We start from the raw sequence: 27,775 nt of genomic DNA on the forward strand, positions 1-27,775 counted from the left end.
TTAATATTCTTAATATAATGTTAAAGGGCTCTTATGAATCTTAAGATTACTAAGCATTTCAATAAAATAATGAACAGAGGACCTGAATAGGTGGTTCACAAAAGAAATACAAATGGCTAATAAGCATATGAAAATGGCATTTAACCTATGATAATCAAAGAAACTCAAATTTTTTATTTGTCAAAGTAGCAACAATTTGTTAAAGAAATTTAGTTCCCTGCTGGTAGAGTATTGAGTTTGAACAGCTGCACTGTAAAGCATTTTGGCAGTGTATGTCAAGAGATTTACTCTTTAACTCAGCCCTAGGAAATTTTCTTAAGACAATAATGAGATAGAGATTTGAATGAGTAGTAGTTTATCTCAGTGTTACCTGCAGGGGATAAGTCAGAAATGTTTTGGTAAAATAAATGTTGGCACATAGATACTATAGAATACTATGTGTGTGTGCTAAATCACTTCAGTCATGTCTGACTCTTCTCAACCCTGTGGACTAGGACCCTCCAGACTTCTCTGTCCATGGGATTTTCCAGGCAAGAATACTGGAGTGGGTTACCATGCCCACCTCCAGGGGATCTTCCCTATCCAGGCATTGTGCCCATGTCTCTTGAGTCTCTTGCATTGGCAGGTGGGTTCTTTACCTCTGGTGCCACCTGGGAAGCCCATAGAATACTATCCAACTATTAAAAATTATACTTTAAGAACATGGAAAAGTGTTTTCAGTGTTAAGTGGGAAAAGAATTCCAAAGAAGTAAAACTATACACAATGTGATCCCAGTTATTTTTATTTTCTATGTGAATATGTGTATGTGTGTATGCAAAAAAGTGGAAGAAAATATTCCAGATGTTATCAGCGGTTATTTCAGGTAGTAGGATTATAAGAGATCATTTCCTGTGTTTTCCAAATTCCCTCTAAGCAAAAGAACAAAATATTATTTTTAAAACTCATTCTACTTGATTTATTTTTGGGCTTTAAATTATTTAACATAATTCTTTTAAAGCCTAATGATGTCAGCCAGTATACAACCAGTAATATTAAATGCCAGGTACTTTCACAGGGAAGACAGATAATTCACACTTTAAAACCCCTTACTCTGTGATTCTGGATGTGTTAGGTTCATCAGTTTTTAGCATGGTTAGATTTCTCAGTTAAGTGCCATAAATATAATACGACCATCCCCCACTAAATATAAAATGCAAAACTATAAAACTCCCAGGAGATAACGTAGGAGAACCTAGATGACTTTGTGTATGGTAATGACTTTTAGATTCAGCAACAAAAGCATGATTCATTAAAGAAGTAATTGACAATCTAGACTACAATAAAATTTAAAACTTTTCCTCTACAAAAGACTAAAAAGAATGAGAAGACAAGCCACAGACTGGGAGAAAATAGTTGCAAAAGAAATATCTGATGAGGGATTATTATCTAAAATATGCAAAATTCTTTTAAAATTCAACAATAAGAAAATTTTAAAAATCCAATTAAAAAATGGACCAGAGACCTTAACAGACCAAGATAGATTATTGGCAAATGAGCATATGCAAAGATGCTCCACATGTCATGTTATTAGGAAAATGGAGCCACTACACACCTATCAGAATGGCCAAACTCCTGAACACCAGCAGCACCAAATGCTGGTGAGGATGTAGTGCAACAGGAACTCTTACGTTGCTAGTGGGAATGCAGAATGGTATAGTCACTTTGAAAGACAATTGGGCAATTTCTTACTAAAGTAAACACACTCTTCCTATGCTCTTCAGCAGTCATGCTTCTTGGTATTTACCCAACAGAGTTGAAAACTTAAGTCTAAACAAAACCCTGCACATGGTATTTATAGCAGTTCTATTCATAACTGCCAAAATTTGGAAGCAACCAAGATGTACTTCAGTAAGGAAATGAATAAGTGAACTGTGAAACATCTAGACAAGGAAATGTTATTCTGTACTAAAATGAAATGACCTATCAAGCATTTAAAAGACATGAAGGAACCTTAAATGCATATTACCAAGTGAGTGAAGCCAATCTGAAAAAGTAACTTGATATACTGAACATGATTCCTTACTGTGTAACATTCTGGAAAAGGTAAAACTATGGACTTAGTAAAAAGATGTGGTTGGGCGGGGGTTGGGTGAGGGGATGAATAGGTAGATTCACAGAGGTTTTTCAGAACAGAGAAACTACACTGTATCAAACTAAAGTGGTGGATTATGCATGTATACATTATACATTTGTCCAGCCTCATAGAATGCATAGCACCAACAGTGAATCTTAGGTAAACTCTGGAGTTTGGGTGATACAGAGTATGGAGTGTGGAGTGTCAACTGAATAGTTCTGGTGGGGGATGTTGATATTAATAGGGGAGGCTGTGCATGTGTGGGACAGGGTGTATGAGAAATCTAGGTAACCTCCTTTTAATTTTGTTGTGAACTCAAGCTGCTCTAAAAATAAATAAATAAATAAAACAAGCCCCCCTCTCATACTCTACCCTCCAAAAGGACCATCTACACCTGGAGTGACATAATGACTTTTGACAAAGAGAGAGGGAGAGAGTGTGTGTGTGTTTGTGTGTAGCATGGGGGCTAAGCATATGGACTGCAGACTGGATGACCTTACTTGCTATGGAGCTGTCAGTGGGCTATTTTAATCTCTCTGCCTTAGTTTCCTCATTTATGAAATAGGGATAATAGAATCACCATCAAAGTTGTTGTGACTTTTAAAAGAATACATGTAAGTCCTCAGTACACTGGCACGTAATGCCTGCTCCATGGTTTTTCCCTGATTTTCATTTCTCATCTGTGAATGACTCAGTGCTTTTGGTATATCATATGCTACCTGGAGTACTATTACATGCTATGCCATCTTTTAGAAAACAATTACTTTTCCCCTTTTACTGAATCATAACAAACATTCTGCTTTTTCTTTTAACAAAACTCTGGAGCCTAGATCTTATTTCTCTTTAGCTCTTACTCTGCTTCTTTGTTCATTTTTCACAGCAGAATTTTTTTCTATATTTGCTGCTCAGAATCTTTGCCTTCATTTTTCTCTTAAACCTATTCATTCCGGGGTTTTGACCCTATCTTTCTAGTGAATTTACTGTGGTCAACGTACCAGTGACCTCCAGTGCTAAATTCGCTGTTCATTCTCCATCTTAAATCTCATTTGACCACTTCCTAAAGTCTTTTTTCCATTGACTTTTAGGGCTCCACCCTCTTCAGGTTGTCTTCCCACCTCATTATCTGTGTCTTCTCAGTCTCTATTGATTGCTCTCACCTCTCTAACCCGCTTACATTGGAGTCTCCAGAATTCAATCCTTTGACCCCTTCTTTATCTACACATTCCTTTTGTATTCTCATCCAACTTCCTGGCTTTAAATACCAACATCAGTTTGGTGATGACTTTTCAAAAGTCTGGCCCAGACCTCTTCTGTCAGCTCAAGTCTTCTGTAGCCAGGAGCCTGCTAGACGTTTCCACTCAGATGTTCAGGAGACCTCCTCAGCTTCCAACATTCCCAATCTGAACCACTGATCCTTAGCCCCTAGTCTACCTGTAAGGTTCTAGTGGAAGCACCATTCTTTCATTTGCTCAGGCGATCAATCTTGAAGTCATCCTTGATTCCTCTCTTTCTGTCACCTGTATCCTGCCTGGAAATCCTTTAACTCTACCTTCAGAATCTGTACAGATGTGACTGTTTCTCACCACCTCCATCACTATCAGTGGTCTAAGGCATGGACGTTTCTCACCTCAGTTACTCCTGTTGCCTCCAAACTGGTCTGTCTCCTTGTTCTGCCCATGTTTCTTTTCCTCCACCCTCTGTTCTGTCCTCAGTTCCACTGTTGGTGGTCCTAACATAATTCAGATGAAGTCACTCCTGCCAGAGCAGAAAGTCCTTACAGTTGTTCCCAAGGCCTTACTGGATTTGGTTTCTGTAACTTCTTCAGCCGCTTGTCTGCTCAAGCCCAGCATCCTCCTTGCTGTTTCTTAAACATACAGTGCTTCTGCCCCAGTGCTTTTGCATGTATTCTTTCTTTTGATTGGAATGATTTCCCCTAGGTACTTGTGAAGTTCATTCCCTACCTTTTAAAATCCTTGTCACTTCCTCGCTTTATTACCTTCTCAGTGAGGCCTTTGATGATCTCCTGTAGCCTCTCCTTGGCACACTCCATCCCTCTTCCTGCATTATTTCTCTGGGAACACTTAACACCTGCAAAAATTTCACAGGTTCACATACTTTAAAGGACTCTTAAGACTCCACTGAGCATCTCACTTAAGGTTTTTATTTAAAGGCAGTTGGTACAGTACAGCAAGAGGGAGGAGTATAGGCAGGCATCAGGGGTCTGGGAAATACTGGGTATCCATTCCTCTCCTTGTATGTACATTGCAAACCCAGGACTGAACACCTGGCAAGATACGTGCAGAAGTTGACAGGGTTTTTTTTTTTAATGCCCCTCTGGTCACATAAGTCATGCTAACTGCTCATCCAGGTAGGAAACCATCAGTAAATTGGCACTGGGAATGCCAGAGGCTCCTCAGAGGTAAAGACAGTTTTCCCAGTCTAGCTGATTCTGACTAGACTTGATCCATATACCTTCTAAAATACAATATAGCATATTTTGTTTCTGATTTTCTACTACAGACACACATACACGGTGATTATAAGCTCCTTAAGGGCAGACTTTCTGAATCTTGTTCATTGTTGTAGTCTCCACCCCTTCAGCAGTACCTGGTTCATAGTGGCTTGGCTCAGTTAATATGTACCGAGTAAATTATTAAATAAATGGAGCGTATCTCCAGCTGCATAACTAAATTGTAAGAGCTTTGTGAACAGCAACTGGTAACAAAGGAAGCTTTGTATCCTTCGTGGCACCAGGACCAATGTTTGCAATCATTAAACTTTCAGTGATTGACTGTTAACAAAATGGATCTTCAAGGGCCCACCCATTTGGGACACTATTTTAGAGAGCCTCGTGGATGACTTACAGCCAGGAGCCCAAGAATAATTTGTGTAGTGTAATAATAACTCAAACCTGTTAAAAGAGAGGTTTTTGTTCTTAGCTATTTTACTGAAGTATAATACCCATAAGACATTGCAGTTTCTTCCTCTGTAGTCTGACTGGCTGTTTTTCAATGACACGGGCCATTTTGGCAGCAGGTAATATAATTTTGCTTGTGGCCAATTTTTCTTAGAGTATATTTCTGAATTTTTAATGTAAGTCATTGGGAAAATATGACTCCTTTAATCTTTTGTGAAACAAAACTATACTTGAATTTCCAAGTTTTATGTTGAAATGAAAAGCATCTGTTAAGCAGTTTTGTATTTACATAACAGACATGTTTGTAACATATTTGTGAATTTTTCTGTTACAATCAGGTACGTCGTTTCAGAGAAAGCAGACAAAATAATACGAATGAAGAAGATGATGAAGTTCGAGAGGTAATTTTGCTGTTAATTCCTTTGCATATTTGTCAACTTGTTAAATCAGAATAACTAGTAGGTTTACTTAGTCAGTCCACAGGATCTTGGTTTGGAGGGTGGGACTGAGCAGGGGTTGGCTGATGACAGCTGCCTTTGACTTACTCCAGTTCAACCTACGAGTGAATATTCTGGTTGCTGATATTCTCTTTTTAACCTTTTGCTATTGTTGAAAATTTAACTAATTGTTGATACATGGATGGAGTGGGAGGGCAGGGGACAGGAATAATAGTCTGAAGAGTTCTTATTAGTCAAAATAATTCCCAACAGCTATTAGAGCATCTTATCAATATAAGATAAAACCTTATCCCACTGAGCTGATTTTGTTTGCAACAAAAAAAAAAGAAAGTGTTTTGGTTAGCAGTGTCATTAAAGGTCCATTGGTCTTTCTAAAATGTTGAAATTTGCTTGATCGCCCTCATCACTGTCTTTTCCATCTCTTTGTAGATTAGGAATTTGAGGTTAGCAACTGTTAACTTAAACTTTGGACCTCTGTCTGGTACTTGGTGAATTCATTATTGAAATTCAAATTGAAGTATATTTTCCTATTTCCTAATTGCTGTAAGTGTTGCATGATTGCTGTCTAGTACTTAAAAATTATTTTAGCAATTATTTTTTTTTTGGACTTTTTATTGCTTTCCTTCAGCATTTTCTATAGTACCTGTTATGGGTAGCCATTGTATTTTTTATTAGGAATATAAATATGAAAAAGATGGTCTGGGTCCTCCAGAAAGCCTCAGTTTAGTACATGAGACAGAGGTATGCAGAAAGAAATATTTAAACCTTATGACCAGAAGTTTCATCCTCACTGAATTCATACAACTGTCCCATTAGTCCTTTTTTGTTCGCTAAATATTTCAGAACTGTAGCTGACAGGTGGTGAATTGGAAAGAGCTGGAACTGCTCACAAGGACCACAGCCTTGTCTGACTCAGTGAAACTATGAGCCATGCTGTGTAGGGCCACTCAAGACAGATGGATCTTGGTGGAGAGTTCTGACAAAACGTGGTCCACTGGAGAAAGAAATGGCAAGCCACTTCAGCATTCTTGCCTTGAGAATCCCATGAAAGGTATGAAAGGCACAAAGATCTGACACTGAAAGAGGTACTCCTTAGGTCCGTAGGTGCCCAATATGTTATTGGAGAAGAGTGGAGAAGTACTCCAGAAAGAATGAAGAGACAGAGCCAAAGCAAAAACAACACCCAGTTGAAGATGTAACTGGTGATGGAAGTAAAGTCTGATGCTATAAAGAATATTGCATGGGAACCTGGAATGTTAGGTCCGTGAATCAAGGTAAACTAGAAGTGGTCAAACAAGAGATGGCAAGAGTGAGCATCAACATTTTAGGAATCATTGCACTAAAATGGACTGGAATGGGCAAATTTAATTAAGGTGACCATTATGTCTACTACTGTGGGCAAGAATCTCTTAGAAGAAATGGAGTATGCCTCATAGTCAACAAGAGTCTGAAATGCAGTGTTTGGGTGCAATCTCAAAAGTGACAGAATGATCTCTGTTCATTTCCAAGCCAAACCATTAAATACCACAGTGATCCAAGTCTATGCCCTAATCAGTGATGCTGAAGAAGCTGAAGTTGAGTGGTTCTATGAAAACATACAAGATCTATATCTAACACCCAAAAAAGATGTCCTTTTCATTGTAAGGGACTGGAATGCAAAAGTAGGAAGTCAAGAGATACCTGGAGTTACAGGCAAGTTTAGTCTTAGAGTTCAGAATGAAGGCTAACAGAGTTTTACCAAGAGAATGCAATTGTCATAGCAAACACCCACTTCTAACAGCACAAGAGACAACTTTACATATGGACATCACAAGATGGTAAACACCAAAATCGGATTGATTATATTCTTTGCAGCCAAAGATGGAGAAGCTCTATACAGTCAGCAAAAACAAGACTAGGATCTGATTGTGGCTCAGATCATGAACTCCATATTGCCAAATTCAGACTTAAATTGAAGAAAGTAGGGAAAAACCACTAGACCATTGAGGTATGACCTAAATCAAATCCCTTATGATTATACAGTGGAAGTGACACAAAGATTCAAGGGATTAGATCTGATAGACAAAGTGCCTGAAGAACTATGGGTGAAGGTTTGTGACATTGCACAGGAGGCAGTGATCAAGACCATCCCCAAGAAAAAGAAATGCAAAAAGGCCAAATGGCTGTCTGAGGAGGCCTTACAAATAGCTGAGAAAAGAAGAGAAACCAAAAGCCAAGGAGAAAAGGAGATATACCCATTTGGATGCAGAGTTCCAAAGAATAGCAAGGCGAGATAAGAAAGCCTTCCTCAGTGATCACTGCAAAGAAATAGAGGAAAACAATAGAAGGGGAAAGACTAGAGATCTCTTCAGGAAAATAGACATACCAAGGGAACATTTTGTGCAAAGATGGGCACAATAAAGGACAGAAATGGCATGGACCTAACAGAAGCAGAAGATATTAAGAAGAGGTGGCAAGAATACACAGAGGCTCTGTACAAAAAAGATCTTAATGACAGAGACAACCACGATGGTGTGATCACTCACCAAGAGCCAGACATCCTGAAATGTGAAGGCAAGTGGGCCTTAGGAAGCATCACTATGAACAAAGCTAGTGGAGGTGATGGAATTCCAGCTGAGCTATCTTAACTCCTAAAAGATGATGCTGTGGAAGTGCTGCACTCAATATGCCAGCAAATTTGGAAGACTCAGCAGTGGCCACAGGACAGGAAAAGATCAGATTTCATTCCAATCCCAAAGAAAGGAAATGCCAAAGAATGTTCTAACTACCACACAATTACACTCATCTCACACGCTTTAAAGTAGTGCTCAAAATTCTCCAAGCCGGACTTCAACAGTATGTGAACCGTGAACTTCAGATGTTCAAGCTGGATTTAGAAAAGGCAGAGGAACCAGAGATCAAATTGCCAACATCCATTGGATCATCAGAAAAGCAAGAGAGTTCCAGAAAAACATCTACTTCTGTTTTATTGATGACATCAAAGCCTTTGACTGTGTGGATCACAATAAACTGTGGAAAATTCTTTTTTTTTTTTTTTAATTTTATTTTATTAGTTGGAGGCTAATTACTTCACAACATTTCAGTGGGTTTTGTCATTCATTGACATGAATCAGCCATGGAGTTACACGTATTCCCCATCCCGATCCCCACTCCCACCTCCCTCTCCACCTGACTCCTCTGGGTCCTCCCAGTGCACCAGGTCCGAGCACTTGTCTCATGCATCTCACCTGGGCTAGTGATCTGTTTCACCATAGATAATATACATGCTGTTCTTTCGAAACATCCCACCCTCACCTTCTCCCACAGAGTTCAAAAGTCTGTTCTGTACTTCTGTGTCTCTTTTTCTGTTTTGCATATAGGGTTATCGTTACCATCTTTCTAAATTCCATATATATGTGTTAGTATGCTGTAATGATCTTTATCTTTCTGGCTTACTTCACTCTGTATAATGGGCTCCAGTTTCATCCATCTCATTAGGACTGATTCAAATGAATTCTTTTTAATGGCTGAGTAATATTCCATGGTGTATATGTACCAGAGCTTCCTTATCCATTCATCTGCTGATAGGGAAAATTCTTAAAGAGATGGGAATACCAGACCACCTCACCTTATCTACTGAGAAATCTGTATGCAGGTCAAGGAGCAACAGTTAGAACTGGACATGTAACAACAGACTGGTTCCAAATTGGGAAAGGAGTATGTCAAGGCTGTATATTGTCACCCTGCTTATTTAACTTATATGCAGAGTACATCATGAGAAATGCTGGACTGGATGAAGCACAAGCTGGAATCAAGATTGCTGGGAGAAATATCACTAACCTCAGATATGCAGATGAGACCGCCTTTATGGCAGAAAGTGAAGAAGAATTAAAGAGCCTCTTGATGAAAGTGAAAGAGGAGCGTAAAAAAGTTGGCTTTAAACTCAACATCCAGAAAACTAAGACCATGACATCCAGTTTCATCACAGATGGAGAAACAATAGAAACACTGTCAGCCTTTATTTTGGGGGGCTCCAAAATCACTGCAGATGGTGATTACAGCCATGAAATTAAAAGACACTTGTGCCTTGGAAGAAAAGCTATGACCACCCTAGACAGCATATTGAAAGGCAGATATTACTTTGCCAACAAAGGTCTGTTTCATCAAAGCTATATGGTTTTTCCAGTAGTCATTTATGGATGTGAGAGTTGGACTATAAAGACAGCTGAGCACCAAAGAATTGATGCTTTTGAACTGTGGTGTTGGAGAAGACTCTTAAGAGAGTCCCCTGGACTGCTTGAACATTCAACCAGTCTATCAGAAGGAAATCAGTCCTGAATATTCATTGGAACGACTGATGCTGAAGCTGAAACTTCAATATTTGGCCACCTGATGTGAAGAACTGACTCATTTGAAAAGACCCTGATGCTGGGAAAGATTGAAGGCGGGAGGAGAAGGGGACGACAGAGGATGAGATGGTTGGATGGCATCACTGACTCAATGGACATGAGTTTGAGTAAACTCTGGGAGTTGGTGATGGACAGGGAGGCCTGGTGTTCTGTAATCCATGGAGTCACAGAGTTGGACACAATTGAGTGGCACCAAACTGAACTGAACTGATACTATTTAGAACTTGACTAATGGAGTTGGAGGCTTTCCCAAGGTGTAATTCACAGCTTTGTAGAATTATTTAGCTCAGAACATGAATCCCAGTATCATACTTAAATTACTTAAATGGACAAACAAAAGCATTTGTTTTTCCTTTAGAGATAAAAAACATGCTTCAATGTCTTGTTCATGTAGAAAACCTCTCAAGCATTTTCTTTAATTGTAGGTTCCTATTTAAATAAGAAGCCAGATATCAGTAGTAAATATTTTAGGCTTTGCTGGCCATCTGTAGTATATGTCACTTTTTTTTTTTTTTTGGCAGCCCTTTAAAAATGTAGAACCTGTTCTTAGTCTGATTCAAAGTTCATAGTTGGACTGGCCTCTAATTTTTTACTTATGTTCTATCTGAATTTGATTCAGGGTCGATATCTTTTTTTAAGCTGTAATACCAAGTGCTATTAATGGAGTGAAGAGACAGCCAGTAAGATGAGAGAAAATATTTACAAATCATATATCTGATAAAGGATTAATAACCAGAATATATAAAGAGCTCTAAAATTCAACGAAACAACCTGTTTTAAGAATGGACAGAGGGCTTGCCTAGATATTTCTTTAAAGAAGAGATACAGTTAACCACTAAGCATAGAAAAGATGCTCAATATCACTAAACACTAGGGAATTCTGATCAAAACCATTAGACACACTTTGTATCCCTTTGAATGGCTTGTTCTCCAAAAATTAGAAGGAAACAAATAATGGCAAGAAAATGGAGAAATGGGAACCCTTGTTCATTGCTAGTGGGAAGATAAAAGCTACGGTGGAAAACAGTATGATGATTCCTCAGAAAGTTAAACATGGAATTGCTATATGATTTTTAAAAATCTGAGTGTGAAAAATTATTTCTTACTGTTGCTTTTAATTCATACTTTTTTTATTACTAGTAAGTCTGAACAGTTTTTATATATGAAACACTTGGTCATGTTCTTGACATACAGCATTATTTTTTTGCCTCGGTCATTGGCCTTTCTCTAACTGATTTATAAGACCGCTCAGGTGAAAGTGTGTGCACGCTCACACTGAGTGTTTGTGTAGCAGAGTTAGGGGTTTTGTCATGTAAAAGAGGTCTCCATTCCTTCCTGAGAATTTTTTGTTTGTTTGTTTAAATCTGGAATAGGGAATGAATCAAAAGCTTTTTTGGCATCCGTGAAGGTAAGCCTGTGGGGTTCTTCCTCCTGTGTTCTGTTAATATGGTGAATTATATTATTTTCTATTGTATTATTGACACATCCTTAGTATCACTTTATGAACCTCCTGGTAATGGGTGTACTGGTCTTTCAGTGCGCCCCTGGATTCCCTTTGTTTGCTTTGATATTCATGAGTAAGATACTGTAATTTTTCTTTTGTGCATGCAGTCCTTCTTCAGTTTTCAGTATCATGTTATGCTGGCTTTATAAAAAGAAATTGGCAGCTTTCTTTCTGAATTCTATCGAAATAGCCATGGAATCATCTGTTTTTGAAGATTTGGTATAATTTACCTGTGAAACTTTCTGGTTGTGGTCATTTTCTGGAGTGCAGTTCTTTTAATTTTTTTCTTAAAGTGTTCTTTGTTAATTAGTCTGTTGAGACTGTCTTGGTTTAGTTGAGTTCTTTTATTTTCCAAATTACTTAGAACTGAGCAGAGTGCTTTGTCATATTCGTTTAATTTTCTTTAGAAGATTTTCTTTTTCCCCCTCTCCATTCTCATTTCTTTGCTTTAACTTAACAATTCATTTTTAAGCAGTTTCATCTGTTCTGATATTCAGTATTTTTATTATACTTTTCTAGATATTCTGTAATTTTTGGTTTATTTTGCAATTTGAAGTCAGGGTATTTCATTTTTAGTTTCATTGCACTGTGATTAGAAAGGATGATATCCTTTTTGCTATTTAGAATTGATATTTTTCTTAGCATCCCATTATATATCAGTTAAGCCACTTCATGGAGTCTTGAAAAGAAGTATATTATTTATTTTCAGAGTACAGAGTTCAACATGTATCAATTAGATCTACCTTAGTATGTAATATAGGTCTTTATATATATTTTATATAGGTCTTTTTTTATATAGGTCTTTATATTTAGGTCTTTATATATATTTTAATGTGATGGTTCTTGTTATTTATGGTCGTTGTATTCTATAAAGTCACTGCAAACACTGAGTGAATATTTAACTTACTGCTTCAAGAGGAAATGCAAGAATAGGCTCTTGGCAGCCCCTGGTTACAAAATTTTTGCTAAGTGATTAATGCAGTACCTTTTCTCTGTGTGTTTCTGTTTGAGAACACCTTATTCAGTATATGTCATTGATTCATTAACATTGAATTTGTGGCCAACAGCCCTATAATTCATGCCTGAATGACGCTTATCTAACAAATGTATTTCCTCCAAAAGGCACATCTTAGTTTTCTGCACTTAGGAACAGTAAACAACACTTCAGCAGTACACTAGGGGCCATTTTAAAAGTAAAATCACTATCCCAAAGCACAAAATTGTGAACAACATGGCACTACATGAATTCTGAAAAGGACACTCATTTACAAGTACGAGAGCTGAAACCAGAAGGCTGAGTGTCACATTGTTCGACATCATCTGGGAATGTGTGTGTTGGGCAATTAAAAATTTTCACCACTCTGCACATGCCCATAAGTGACCACAAAGATATCGGGAGTATTGTTTTGGGGTTACAAAAACATTTTGGCAAGTAGGTGAATTTGCATATAAGGGATGTGAAAATTATGAGGACTGGCCATACTTTATCTGGGACAAGAAAGATGAATTGAAATCTTTAGTTTTTTTTTCTTTATGTTTTTTGTTGTATTCCCTGAAGTTTTTTCTTTTTGAGCTGTGATGCCATGTTGAGCGCTTGTAGTGTGTGAGCTGTTCCACTCCAGCAAGTGCCTCATGGTGAAGCTTGGCTCCCTCCTACCACCACTTCACTCCTGCTTCTGCCCTGCCTGCTTTGTTCTCCTCTCCTCCGTCAGTCAGCCCTGTTTGTCCATAGTCCGTGGATCACAGAGAGCGTGGAAATGCTCTAGCTGCCTGTTCCTAGACCCAGAACTTATCATTCTAAGCAAGAGAGACTGTTGTCATGGTCTCTTCGTAAGGATAGATCAATTTTGGAGCTCTCTACACTGTCTGAAACTCTTCAGCCTTCTCCCTTAGCCAAACAAGATATTCTCTCTTCTACCCATTAACTCTTCCTCCTCGGCTTTGTGTTTTGTGGGTAGAGTGTTTTTCTAATTTTATTGAAAACATTTAAAAAAATTTTTGTTCTTTTTGTTACATTTTGATAGGTTTAAAGGAAGAGGTCAGGGCAGCATTGCTCTTTTTGTTTTTAATCAGGAAATCTATATTCACTTCAGAGTTATTCAGGATATTTCATTAAGTCTCAAACTGGTTTTTTCTAAACAGTTTCTTTTCAAATTAAAATTTATTAAATTAAAATCTTGGTCCTAAGGTTTTTATCCTTTTCCATGCTTTCACTTCTTTTGTTCTACTAATTCTTTTTTTTATATATTTAAAAGAAATTATTGCTTATGTTTTCTGATTATAAAAGTCATATTTTAGAAAATGTTTATTATAGCAAAATTATAATATTCAAGAATAATGAAGAAAAAAAAATACCCTAAAATGTCATCACCCAGAGATAGATGCTATTTTTGTGAGGTTATTTTCTTGTTATTTATCAATAGCCCATTGTATAGAGAAGCTCAAATGATGACAGTCTCTTATAAATGGTGGTATTGAATTAGGTATGCGTGCACATGTACTAAGTCGATTCTGTCAAGTCCCAACTCTTTGCAACCCTATGGACTGCAACCCACCAGGCTCCTCTGTCCATGGGATTTTCTCTTCTTGCTTTCCTGACAAGAGGAGGTTGTTAGGCCCTCCTCCAGGGGATCTTCCCAATGCAGGGATAGAACTCGTCTCTTATGTCTCCTGCATTGGCAGGCAGGTTCTTTACCGCTGGCACCATCTGGGAAGCCTGTTGAATTAGGATTGATTGCTAATTCCTGCCAGAAATGCCATTTGTCCCAGTTCTGAAACTTCTGATTTTGTGAAATTTTGTCATCCTTAGTATACCTTTCAAAAGGTCTCCTTTTACAGGTAGTATTGCAAATTGATCTGGCAAATCACAGGCACTAAATTTGATTGCTGGAGGAGAAGGCTTCTCTTGTATTGCAGTTTTTAGTATGATGAGGAGAATGGGGTGGCAGAGGATGAAATGGTTGGATGGCATCACTGGTTCAATCAACCTGAGTTTGAGTGAACGCTGGGAGATAGTGAAGGACAGGGAAGCCTGGCATGTTGCAGGCCATGGGGTTGCGAAGAGTCGGACACAACTGAGTGACTGAACAACAACAGTAACAGCATGATCAGTGAAAATTAATAGTTTAGACAGTTTGGCAATATGAGCTGTTTATCAGAGTGACCAGATTAATGACTTGGAGGATGTTGCATTGTCCACTAATATGTGCTTTCCTCTTATCCTCCCTGTCAGGCCATGAGTAGGGCCAGAGCCCTCAGATCTCAGTCAGAGGACGCTGCTTCCGCCTTGACTGCTGAAGACCTTATGAGTATAGATTTGGCAGAACAGATGGCTGATGACTCTGACGATAGCATCATAGCAGCAGCCAACAAAGGAAGAGGCCGAGGAAGAGGCCAAAGAGGAGGAAGAGGGCAGAATTCAGTGTCAAGAAGAGGGTCACAGAGAGGAAGAGGTTAGCCCGAGTACTGTCTTCCCTACACATTGACACTTGGCAGTTGTGCAGAAAATTGAGAATTGTATTCCCATTGGCAGAATTGAGTTACACAGTCTTTCAAAAATTTATCTTTATAATGTGCTGAAACAGTCTTTGATGTAGTTCTGACATACACATTTCACTTAAATATTGAGTGGCCACATGCACATAAAGTTTTTAATATATATTTTTTTACATACTAAAAGAGTTTAATACCTACTGTCATATTTTTTAAAAGAATTTCACTGTGTTTGAGGATTTTCTTGAAGATCCCGTGGTTAGGACTGGAACTTTCACTGCTAAGGGTATAGGTTCAGTCCCTAGTCAGGGAATTAAGATCCCTTGAGTCTCACAGCAGAGCCAAGAAAAAAAAAAAAGAAAAAAGTTTCACAGTTTTTCTTAAACAGTGGGTACATTTAATCAATACATTTACTCTCACATGTACAAAGTAATAGTGAAGGAAACACTTAAGGAAAATGATTAACTAAGGCCCACTGACAGTAGGAAGAAAACTCCAGATCATAAAAATTATTTTTGTTAGTGTCATAAGATACAAATGCCCACATTATCATGAAATGGCTTTATAAAATTTGTTTACAAAGAAAAACAGCCCACAAACAGTTTGATTTCTTAATGTTAGTTAACATTAATTACCATCATTGTGTTTAATGTGACACTATTGTCATTGAATAGTCCAAATAATAAAAGCTAGTCACCCAGTGACTTTCTAATGAAGTATAAAAATCCCTAGGAATATTTAAAAATTTTTATTAAATATTCATCTATAGGAATTTTAAACTGGTTAAAATGGGTAGTAATTGGTTAAAACTCTCCTAGCAGGACAGTCTCCATATTCTAGTGATGATTATTTTATTATCCTTGCATTTATAAATATTTTCCTTAAATTTTAAATGGACTAATGTGAACCAAATGTGGCCTAAGTATAGTCTCTGAAAATTGACTGATCAGACTCTATGTTTCTTCTTATATATATATTTTTGGCATTTTGCACATAAACTATGTTGAGATAACTTTTTTTTAGATTTCATTTTGATTTTGTTATTTTAAAGAAAGCTTTAGCTACTGATGGATTGTATATTGACTGCTCAGTATTCTATCAGCAGGCACTAGTCTGGAGATTTCTGCTCAAGGCAGAGGTTCAAAGGCCACTACATCAACGTCTAGAAATATGTCTATTATAGATGGTGAGTATAGACTGCAAGTGATCACCTTGCAGTTACTTATAAATTCCAGTGCAAGAAGACCCAGGAAACCCCATGAATAAGTCTTACTGGTTTGTGTTGTCGTCACTGGGGAGTCAAAAAGGTTATTGGAATCACAAGATAAATTATATTAATTTAAAAGACCTTTGCCATTCAGGGGGGCTATTGAAGAGGGTGAGCTCTAAAAAGTAATTTTTTATAGTATCTGATATTAGACAAATCTGATGATTTCCCTTTAATAGAGGGATCACTGAGACATAGAAAAGGCAGTTGGTCAGTGTATCAAGTGATTAAGAGACAAGGAACTGCTTCTTAACGTACTGTTAACCTGCTTTTCTCATGCTGCTTCTGTCCATGTCTGCTGTTAATATAGTCAGTCATGTGAGCTGGTTCAAGGGAAATTATAGTCAGAATTCTGTGCATTGATTTTGTGTATGTGTTGTGTCTGAAAGCTAGCCTCAAACTAAGGGAACCTATTTTTTATAAACTTTTGATAATAATGTATAAAAATTTAATAAACTTTTCCTGGTGGCTCAGAGGTTAAAGCATCTGCCTGGGTTCAATTCCGGGATCGAAGATCCCCTGGAGAAGGAAATGGCAACCCACTCCAGTATTCTTGCCTGGAGAATCCCATGGACGGAGGAGCCTGGTGGGCCCCAGTCCATGGGGTCACAAAGAGTCCGACACGACTGAGTGACTTCACTCATTTCACTTATGAGATCAACAGAAATTGTAAGTCAGATTTGTGAAAATTTATGTTAAAATAGGTGGTGATTTTTTTTTTCTCCTTACCATTCAGAGTATATCCATATATATTGTATTTATATTATCTTATTATTGGAGATTAATTTTTTAAAGATTGGAGAGTTGGATTAAGATCTTACAAGATGAAACTTATAAAGGGTAAATACATGCTGTATATATGTCCAAAAGGATGGCTGCACAGAGAGGGTTCTGAGAAATATATGATGTTAGCAGGGAACCAAGTAAGAAAGACTTAGATCACTTAAGGCTGTACAAAGGTTGATCTAACTGTCTAAATCTGATGGTGCCTGAAAGGCTGTTGCTGAACCGTGAAAGACACTGGAATTCTTGGCCTCCAGAGGAGAGGAACTCAGTCCGGGGCCAGTGACAAGGCTCAATCACTCAGAGATTTTGTGTGATAAAGTTTTATTAAAATATAAAAGAGATAGAGAAGGCTTTGGACATAGACATCAGAAGGAGGAGGAAAGAGTGCCTCCCTGCTAGCCTTTAGCTGGATGTTATATAGCTACTAGCATGCTGCTAACTGGAGAAAGGAAATACCTCAAAACTCAGAGACCAGAACCAGGCGCCTCACCTGCAACTTGCATTTTGAGATAGCTTTGGCACAAGGTGAGTTGTTCCGGGCCATAAAGGGATTGACATGAATCTTGAAGAAAGGCAGGTTTCCAAGCAAATATATAGTTTCATTAACATAGGTTAAAAGAACAATTGTATGAGTAAAACATGCTGGTTCCTTGAGCCATTATCAGTTGTGAGTGTCTTAAGTGAGCTGGCTTGAAGAAAGACATAGTTGATTAACATAGCTGAAGAAAACCATTTCCATAAGAAAAACACATTGGTTAGCTCAAGGTTTGAGAAAAGTTCTGGTAGAACCAGGTGTCGTCATGGCAACACAGAATTTTAAAAGAAACCTCTTAATTTTGTATAGAGAAGGGAAAAAATCTGGTACTTCTAGTTTGTTTTCTCCTGCTGCTTAAGAGAGAGAAAATCATCTGACACTTGCAGCCTATTTTCTCTGTTTGGAGACCCCTAGCCTTCCTGCCTGTTACCCTCTCAGTGCCTCAAGCATTTATAGAAGTAGTGTTTTTAGTATTTATAGAAGTAGTACTTCTCTACAGCAAGGAAGTTCTCCCTCTGTGCTGATTGGATGTATCATGTCAAGAATACTGTGCTCATCTTTGGAACCATATTTCAAGAAGGATATCAGCCTTATATGATCATTCAGAAGAGAAACCATATAATATTTAAAAAAATCTCTTAGAAGGAACTTAGGATAGCTAACCTGAGAAAAATTGAAATCTTTACATTAATGAAGTTCTATCATGTCAAAGATCAAATAGATGTGATTTGCTTAGTCCTAAAGAGAGTGGTTTTAAATCTGTTTTAAGTTATAGATTCTGCAAGCTACGTATCCTGTCTTTAAATAAGTACTCATGCAATTGTATTCCATTTCAAAGGGTTCAGGGATCCCTGAGAAGCCCATCCATGGGCTCTAGGTTAAGAACTGCTCCCCAATGAGGATAGATGGGAAAAGCTAATCACACACAGATTTAAATTTATTATATGATAAAAGAGACCTGGAAGACTTAAGAACAATTTCACATACTCCCTGTTTTATAGACGAGGGAATTGAGCTAAATACTTTGCCACTGATAGTACTAATAATTTATGAGACAGTTATTAATTGTCTGCAACTATAATTACTAATATTTATGAGACAATTACTGGATGCCTGTCAACAGCTCAGTGGAAAGTGGAAGTGTTAGTCACTCAGTCATGTCTGACTCTTTGCTAACCCATGGCCTGTAACCCACCAGATTCTTCTGTCCATGGGATTTCCCCAGCAAGAATACTGGAGTGTGGGGATCCAGGGGATCTTCCTGACCTAGGTATCAAACCCAGGTCTCCTGCTTTGCAGGCAGACTCTTTACCAGGGTTGGTACTTATATTTTCTGTTTTACAGATAAGAGAACCAAGGCTTTAAAAAGATAGGCAGTTTATCTATGGTCTCACAGCTAGTAAATTCTGGAGCCTGAATTGAGCCCACATTCTTTGGCCTTCAGGACAAATAGTTAACCACTATACTAGTTTCCAGAGTGAGATAAAACTAGAGATTGAGCTAATTGGTTGATTGAGCTGATTGGTTCTCAGTAGTCTTTGCATTATACAGAATAGTCTGTCAATCAACCCAAACTTGGAGTAAGCCGCCTCAGAAGGAAATGAGCTGTGACTCCATCAGAGGAAGTTTTTCAGTATTTTTTGGATTACAGATGACTTTGAAGAAAGGATAAAAACATCAGATCTATTAAATGATTCTTAAAGAACCTTCTTATCAAAAGTGCTGCTGCTATGTTTTTATTCAAGAATTATTCAGTACTTGAGTAGAGCCAGCTGAAATCCTTTTGACTTCAGAAGTATATTGTCTGTTGCCATTTAAAAAATGGCATCTAGAAAGATACTGAGGCATTCTTAGCAGGTCTAAAATAAAAGCACAGAACGGGAAAGGAAGTGTAAAAAAAGCACTATAAAGAATCTGGGCTGAGTTCAACATATGAAAAGTTCTGTGACTTTAGATGAGTCACTCACTCTCCTAGTCTGTTCACATGTAAATTGGGACTAATCTTGCCAAATTGGATTATTCTGAAGATTAAAAGCAAAAAACCTGGGAATTTGCTGGCGGTCCACTGATTAGGACTCTCCTGAGGGCCCAGGTTCAATCCATGGTTGAGGAAGTAAGATCCTGCAAGCCAGATGATAGGGTGCCCCTCTGCCCCTCAAAGCCTGACACATAGTAGGCTTTTGTGAAATGTTAATATTAAGAAAGACAAAGAGAGCTATTTTTGAAAAGAGAGGGAGTTAGGAAAGGAGAATGAATAAAATATGAACACTTCCTTGTTAATTGGTTAGTGTGCAACCAATTTGGTTAGTGTGCAACACAGAGGTATGGGTATTGTAAATTACCTGCCTTTACCTTAGCCTAAACTGAGTTTTTTTATCATAGCTTTGTTCACTTTTTTTGGTTTGTTTGCTTGTTTTTTAAATGAATTTTTTACTTTTGGCTGCACTGGAGCTTCATTACCATGCACCAGCTTTTTCAGTTGCAATGAGCAGACTTCTTGAGGTGGCTCTTCTTGTTTCAGAGCACAGACTCTAGGGCCTGTGGGCTCAGTAGTTGTGGTGCATGGGTTTGGTTGCTGCATGGCATGTGGGATCTTCCCGGACCAGGGATCAAACCCTCATCCCCTGCATTGGCAGGCGGACTCTTAACTACTGGACCACCAGGAAAGTCCAGGCTTTATTGTTTTATGTTAAGCTTTCCCTGACACCAGTGGACAGAATTAATCACTCAAACTGAGCCTTCAAGTTTCCACTGTTCTTGTTAAGAAATCAGCTGTTAAAAAAAAGAAAGAAAGAAATCAGCTATTAGTTTAGATTGTTGCTTTTTTTTTTAAGTAGTCCATTTTTTCTCCAGCTAACTGTCTTTGGTGTTCTGCACTTTCACTATGATGAATCTAGATGTTCAATTCTTTTTTCATCCTGCTTAGAATTTATTCAGCTTCATGAAACTGTGAATTGGTGTGTTTTATCACTTCTAGAAATCCTTTGCTGTTATCCCTCAGGTACTACCTCTATTCTGTTGTTATTCTTCTAAGATTTCAATTAAATAAATATAACCTATTCACTCTGTCCTCCCACTGGGGAGTAGTACTAACTTGCCAGAGTAATTAAAAGTATTAACTATGCATATCTATTACTGAGCACAGCACTTGATAAGAATCCAATCAATGATTGCTGTTGTTAATAATATTAGTGCCAGTGTTTACAATAAACTTATGAAAATGGATCTTCCATAAATTAGTCTAAATTTGTCTTTTATACAGTTGATTTGGCTCAGTGGTTTTACATTTCACGGGTTACATACAACATTGGGCCTTTTTTTGAAAAATAAAACTGACTTTTTAATACAGTGTATGACAAAATAACCATAGAGTACTGGCTATAATTGCTGTAACTTTGGGACAAAAGCAACTTTAAAACTATAGCTTCTGTGTTTGTATTCTAAATGAAGGAATGAAGAGATAAATAAGGTTCAATTCTATTATAACAAACTACATGGGGTGTAGAGGTTTGTTACTGCATTGGAGTTTTATTGGGAAATGTATTAATAGATATTACATTTATATCTGTGTATATTTATGTATTATATCTACGCCAGCAGCAGTTGTGAATAAGAGTTGACAGCCCACGTTTTTCCACAGAAGTTTCTCTGCAAAGGGTAGTGACTAAGTAAATAAAAGAGCCTCTGTCTTTGCATTTAATTTATCATGGCTACTATTGCGGCTACTCCATCTACTGGTACTAGTGACAACATTTGAATACCTACTCCTATAGTCACTTGCCATAACATTTACATTAACTACCTCTTTTTATCCTTTCAACAATTTTCAGCATGAAGTATTATTAACACTGCTTTATAGGTGGGGAAACTGAGACTTGAAGAAGCCAAGGAACTTGGCCACAGTCACCCAGCTAGAGAGTCCACCTAGGTCTAACTCTAAAACCAGAGCTTTTAGCCCCCAGTACAGTATTCATTGCCTTCCTAATAGAACCCAGTGCTTAAATTTTTGGTAATGTTAATTTATCACACAAACACTTATTGGGGATAAAAAGAAAGAAAGGCTCTTGTTTCTTCTTCAAGGAGCTGAGAGCTTGAGAGGTCCATTAGTGAATAATAATTGAGCAGAAATATTTTTTTGGAAGAGTTGCAGTCCCTGGCTCTTTCATTCAGTTGCCCTGTCCAGCCTTTGAGTAGAGCAGGATTTGAGGCCGGTAATAGAGTAGGTGGGTAGGAACTCTGCTTCTGTCTTTCCTTTCCCCTCTTAGCGAGACATGCCAGGATTGGGGGTGGAAAAAAGGAGTAAATGGTAGCTTAGGGCTAGGTGGGAAGATTCCCGAGTTTTCTTACTAGTAGAATTTTGGACTTGGTGGGGTTGTTTGAACATTGGAATTCTTTAAATCCTCTGTCTTTTTAATCTCCTCTTGCCCTGTTGTTTGGCTTTGGGGTTATCTTGGAGGAGACCGTTTTTTTTTTATGTTAGGAAACTGGTAAGGCTTAGGAGAAACTTAAACCTCTGATTGGCTGTTTAAATTTTATTCTAGGTTTTTAATATTCTGCACTTAATTCCAGTGTGTGGGGTTGGGGGTGGTTCCCCACACCACCATGCAGTTCTCAGACACCTACTGGGTATCCTACAAGTCAACTCAATTCTGACACTGACTACCCAGAGACAGCATCAGATTCCACAGGGGAGAGACCCAGCTCCACAAGGCTGCCTGCTTCTCTTCAGGTGCCAGCCACATGCTGGCATATGCTTGTTACCATACTTCTGACCAATTGGCCATAAATCAGAGGTTCCCATGACTCCTTCCTTGGATTCAATTTACTTGCTAGAGTGACTCACAGAACACAGGAAACTAGTTTACTTACTGGATTACTGGCTTATTACCAAAGGTATTAAAGATATGAATCAATAGCTGGTTGAAAAGATGCTTAGGACAAGGTCCAGAACAAAGGAGCATCTGCCTGTGTCAAGTTTGGGGTCTAGGCATGGTGGCATGTGGAAACATCCTGATTCATTCGCTCCAGCTCTCTGAACCCCCTCCTTTTGGGTTTTTATCTAGTCCCCATTATATAGGCAAGATTGATAACATTATTGGCTGTTGGTGATTGATTCAACCTCCAGCTTCTCTACGCTCCCCAGAAATCAGGCTGGGGACTGAAATTTCCAACATTCCCTTCCTAGTTGGCTCCCAGTACTCAACCTCCCTCAGTTGTGGTCCCAAAGTTGCCTTGTTAACATAGTGAAAAAAACACCTTGATGGCTGTCATCATTTCAAGAGATCAGCGTTTTAGGGGCTCTCTGGACTTCTGGTGGCTCAGACGATAAAGAATCTGCCTGCAATGCAGGAGACCCAGGTTCCATTCTTCAGTTGGGAAGATCCCCTGGAGAAGGGAATGGCAACCCACTCCAATATTCTTGCCTGGAGAATTCCATAGACAGAGGAACCTGGGAGGCTACAGTCTGTGAGGTTGCAAAGAGTCAGACACAACTGAGTGACTGACACTGACTGACTAGGAACTCTCTGCCAGAAATGTGGATGAAGACCAAATTCTATTTCTTACTGTAAAATCATAATATCATAGTCTTGGGAAGAATAAACTTCATAATTCTAACCAGGTTTACAAAGTTGAAAGTGTGAGGATTTGTAGGAAAGTTATTGTGAAACGATACACTATTTTCTAGAATTCCCTCTGGACAATTACTTAGATACTGAATATTTTTAACACAGTAGAGGAGAGTAAGGAAGCTCTCACTGGAACACGTGGCTCCTAATACAGTAGAGCCACAAGGAAAGAGATTGCCAACTGTAAGAGAAGACCTGAGGAGGTTACTTTCACTTATTTGGAATTCAGTCTATTTGGTGATCAGATTTTATGCTTCAGGTATTTTGCTAAAAATATTTTTTTACTATAGATGTTTTTATGAACACTACTTATTACTTTATTTGAATAAATCAGAAAAATCATTTGAGACTGACAGACTCACCTCCCTTCAGATTTTAAGAAATGTTTTATAATTAGTTTTTATAAAAGGTTTTATAATTAATCATCATGAGCTTTTGCAGATAAAACTTAGCTAAAGAAGCATGCAGATTTTTCTAAACTATTTTAGGAAAAACATAATGGATGTATCATCTTTTTCATTGTAGCCTTTAAATCTACAAGGCAGCAGCCCTCCCGAAATGTTGCTACTAAAAATTATACCGAGGTAAGGAAAAAAATTTCTATAGTTGTGGGCTACCTTATATTTTGTACATTATGATTGTTAATTCTTTGCTCTACAGAGTAAATAAAAGAAGAAAAAAATGTAAAATGTTAAAACTGTTGAGAATTTTACTGATCATATAGGCTGAGGGCCTCTAGGAGTTTTTATTTTGTTTTCTGTCTTTAAAAAAAAAAGTGAATCACCTTGATTGTACATCCATAAATATGTGTCCCCAGTAATAGTTTTAAGAATAATAATGTTGAACCAGAAGGGTCCATGTGTGGAAAACTGGTACAGAAGATGGGCATTCAGTGCACAGAGACCTCTTATTTCTTGCTGGCGTCCTTTTGTTACTTACATACTCTGGCTGTGTCTTAAGGGCTGAAGCTAGACTGAAGACATATTACAAGGTTTCAGTTTATGGACCTCTGTGTGACTCTAGATTTAACATGAAACTTCTGCTGTTGCTTTGGATTCCAAGGAGAGTCCAAAATTGGCTTGACTCTCCTCTTCCCTCGTTTTGAAAACCCATGTGTCTGTCTCACTTTTCAAGTACCATTCCTGGCTTCTGCCTCTGAGGTCCCCCCCACCCCCCCACCCCTGCCCCCAGATATAATAATCAAAAATGCCCGCAGACATGCCAGACGTTTCTGGAATGGGAGTAGGGGTTAAAAATCACACCAAGCTGGAAGTCACTGCTCTGTATCCTACCACCCTAACGTTAAATTCATCCCTTCCTGGTCTCTTCGAGCACGTGATGTGGCTGACCTCCTCCTCTTCCATAAAACTTCTCCATCCTGCTCCTACTATTGCTCTTTTATCTCTCTTAATTCCATCTTTTTTTTTTCACCTCTTCTTCCTATTATACAACTACCTCTGAGTGTACTGGTCCTTTTATCCTGACCTCCATTTCGTTATTCCTAGTCAGCTGTCGCCCTCTATTGCTTCATATGTGAAAATAAACAAAATTTTCATCATGTCTACAAGGAAGCTTCCCTTCTAGATTTTTCTTTTATAATGGAAGAATATGAGTTCAAAAAGAGTTAAGTCATGGCAAACTAACTTTTTCTTTCAATTTTTTAAATTGGGGTTACATAGTGGTGGTTTAGGGGGATGCTGAAGGTGTTAGATTCCTTCAAGGTACATAAGACAATCTTCTGATAGTTTCATGGACAAAAATATTGTCTGGATTCATAGCTGATTAGACAGCTTCATTTAATGGTTTTTGAGTAATAGTTCAGTGTTAACCTATTGAGGGAGTGGATCTCAAGTGCTATTTTTTTCACTGTTTTGTCTTTGACTTTATCAGTTAGATGAAGACATAGCAAATGTGTATATTAAGTGTCAAGATAACAGAAAATATAAAATAGGTAGTATTTTGGATTATAGAATCAAAAATCATAAATAACTTTAGTGAGGCTTAAATGCAACAAGTGGTATTTAACAGGGATAAATGTAACAGAAAAACAGATATCCAGTACTTCCCACACAGTCTTATATACCTCATTTTTAATTGGAGATGAAACACCGATGGTCTTTCATTTCAAACCCAGGAAAATCGCAGGGCACTGTCTGCACATGAGCCTTGTGAGTTATTCACCAGTCTAGGTACATGTTCCTGTAGGTACCCAGGCTGCCATGGTACAGGATAGAAGTGAGTTCACACATATTATACAGAAAACCATACATAAAATGAAGAGTTGTCTTAGGGGAGAGGTCAGGCAGAGCTTTAGGTTTTATGGATGCTGCTCACATGGTTTCTGCCTCCTTTTTTGTAAATTTTTATAAAAGTAGGTATTTTTAGAATATTGAATGCATTTTTGTTCAAATTTTCCATCCCCACAAAGACTATTTGCTGTTTCTCCCTCTTAGGTGATTGAGGTGGATGAATCAGATACCGAAGAAGACATTTTTCTGACCACTTTCAAAAGTGATAAAAGGTAGGTACAGTCACTTCCTGCAAAATTAACATCTGAAAAAATTAAAAATTATCCAGAATTCTCCTTATACATTTTTCTAAGTCATGGAAACCTAACAGATTCATTTTCAACTAGTGATGTATATGTTGTTGCTGTTTAGTCACTAAGTCATGTCTGACTCTTTGCAACCCCATGGACTAAGTTTCTCTGTCCATGGAATTCTCACAGGAATACTGGAGTGGGATTGCCACACCCTCCAGGGGATCTTCCCAACCCAGGGATCACACCGTCACCTCCTGCATTGCAGGCAGATTCTTCACCACTGAGCCACCTGGGAAGCAGTCATGTATATATAGAAGTGAAAAATAGACCAGGGACTAGTTCATAGAGCTGATGCATCCTTATTACAAGTATTTTCAGTGACAGTTTGAATAACTTGTCATTCATTTCCTTTTGCCTTTATTATCCAGTGATTTTCTTGTTAGAGACAGTACTCTAACAAGCTTTGTATTTTGTTAATATTCAGTTTCAGCTTTTAGCATTTCCTGTATGTCAGGCACCATTCTAAGCCTTTCCATATGAATTAGCATGTTTGCTGCTTACAGTAACTCCTGGAGGTAAATGTATTTATAACTCTGTTTTCCTCCCTTTGAAGAAAGTGAGGCGTGGTAGTTTAAAGAGCTTACCTGAGATCACCAGCCAGTCATGGACCAGGCATTCTGCTCCAGGACTCACCTCTGCCATTGCCTCTTCTTTTATTTAATTTTATTGAAATATTAATTGATTTATAGTGTTGTGTTATTTTCTGCTGTACAGCAGAAAATTTATACATATATATACATATATATACATTCTTTTTCACATTCTTTCCCATTATGGTTTATCCCAGGATATTGAATATTGTTCCCTGTGCTATGCAGTAAGACCATGTTGTTTATCCATTCTATATATAATAGCTTGCATCCGCTAATTCCAGATTCCCAGTCTATCCGGCTCCCACTCTTCTCCCCCTTGACTAGCACAAGTCTTTTCTCTGTGTCTGTAACTCTATTTTTGTTTTGTAGATAAGTTCATTTGTGTTGTATTTTAGATTCCACATATAAGTGATAGCATATGGTTTTTGTCTTCCTCATTCAGACTTACTTTGCTTATTATGATAATCTCTAGGTTCATCCTCTACTGTTGCTTCTTAACATAATAGATGAAACTCTCAGACCTCTGTGCTTGTAATAAGAGTCATTTAAATGACAAGAGACAATTTAGAAACTAACATTTTGGCAAGAAATCTGAAATCAGCCTTGGTAGGTTTGTGTTCCTAATGACAGAAACTGGGTGACACGATTTAGGTTGTTTGGGGGAAATTATTTAGTAATAGCATGGTTTGTATATTTATTTCGGTCATAATTGGAAGTATTAAGCTCTACCACTTACTGAGTATGGGCTGTGTACAAGTTTCTTCTGTGCCTCAGTGTCCTCATTTGTAAAATGAAGACAAGAATATTCATCTCCAAGGGTTATTATGAGGCTTAGAAGTGAGTTAATGTTAGTGAAGTGCTAAGTACAGTACTGATAGCTTATGGTGAACGGTGCCAGATTTGTGGTCTCCAAAGGAGAAGATTTAAGTCTGGGACCAAAGACGCGGTCTCAGTCACTCAGAGCTTTATGTAGCAGAGATTTTATTAAAGTGAAAATGATAGAAGAATGTTCTAGCAAAAGGCACAGGAAGGGGTTAGAAGAGTATCTGCCTCGCTAGTTTAAGCAAATAATTAAATATATAAAAGCATTATATACTTTTCAACTGGCTGTTGAGAATAGATAAAAAGAATGCCTCAAGACTATGAAAGTTTTGTCAGGCCTCTTTTCCCACAGCGTACATCTTGAGCTTAAAAATGCTTGTCCTTGAGCAAGAGATAGGGCTTACAAGGCCTACGTGGCTAAGACAAAAGAATGTGAAAAAGAAAGAATGTTCACCTCCTCCTTAAAGGATCCTTGGACTCCCTATCAACCTGCTTAAGTTAACTCTCTCAGTACTTGGCACAAAGTAACACCTCTTTAAGGAAGAACAGGCTAGGGAAATAGAACGAGAATAATAGGAAGAATGGTAGGCAGTGAAAGCACTAATATTCTGGTGGTTAACTTGAAAAAGGAAAGAACTTTGAGCTGTAAAACTCCCTTCTGCTGGATAGG

At 38.0% G+C, this 27,775-nt stretch overlaps 1 protein-coding gene across 5 annotated transcripts in view; it reads left to right on the plus strand.

Moving 5' to 3' along the window:
• The window catches only part of MRE11 (MRE11 homolog, double strand break repair nuclease), a 72,229-nt gene that overhangs the window by 38,015 nt on the left and 6,439 nt on the right, over positions 1 to 27,775 (plus strand). For 4 of the 5 annotated variants that reach the window (XM_065944420.1, XM_065944421.1, XM_065944422.1 and 1 more), the window contains 5 exons: positions 5,370 to 5,432; positions 14,614 to 14,833; positions 15,976 to 16,059; positions 23,614 to 23,672; positions 25,542 to 25,609. In XM_065944420.1, coding sequence (XP_065800492.1) covers positions 5,370 to 5,432; positions 14,614 to 14,833; positions 15,976 to 16,059; positions 23,614 to 23,672; positions 25,542 to 25,609 — 494 coding nt within the window. The remainder of the gene's footprint in view (positions 1 to 5,369; positions 5,433 to 14,613; positions 14,834 to 15,975; positions 16,060 to 23,613; positions 23,673 to 25,541; positions 25,610 to 27,775) is intronic. The other variant, XM_065944423.1, reaches the window with a different exon arrangement.

The sequence above is a fragment of the Muntiacus reevesi genome, chromosome 9 (assembly GCF_963930625.1).
Source record: "Muntiacus reevesi chromosome 9, mMunRee1.1, whole genome shotgun sequence".
NCBI classification, from domain to species: domain Eukaryota; kingdom Metazoa; phylum Chordata; class Mammalia; order Artiodactyla; family Cervidae; genus Muntiacus; species Muntiacus reevesi.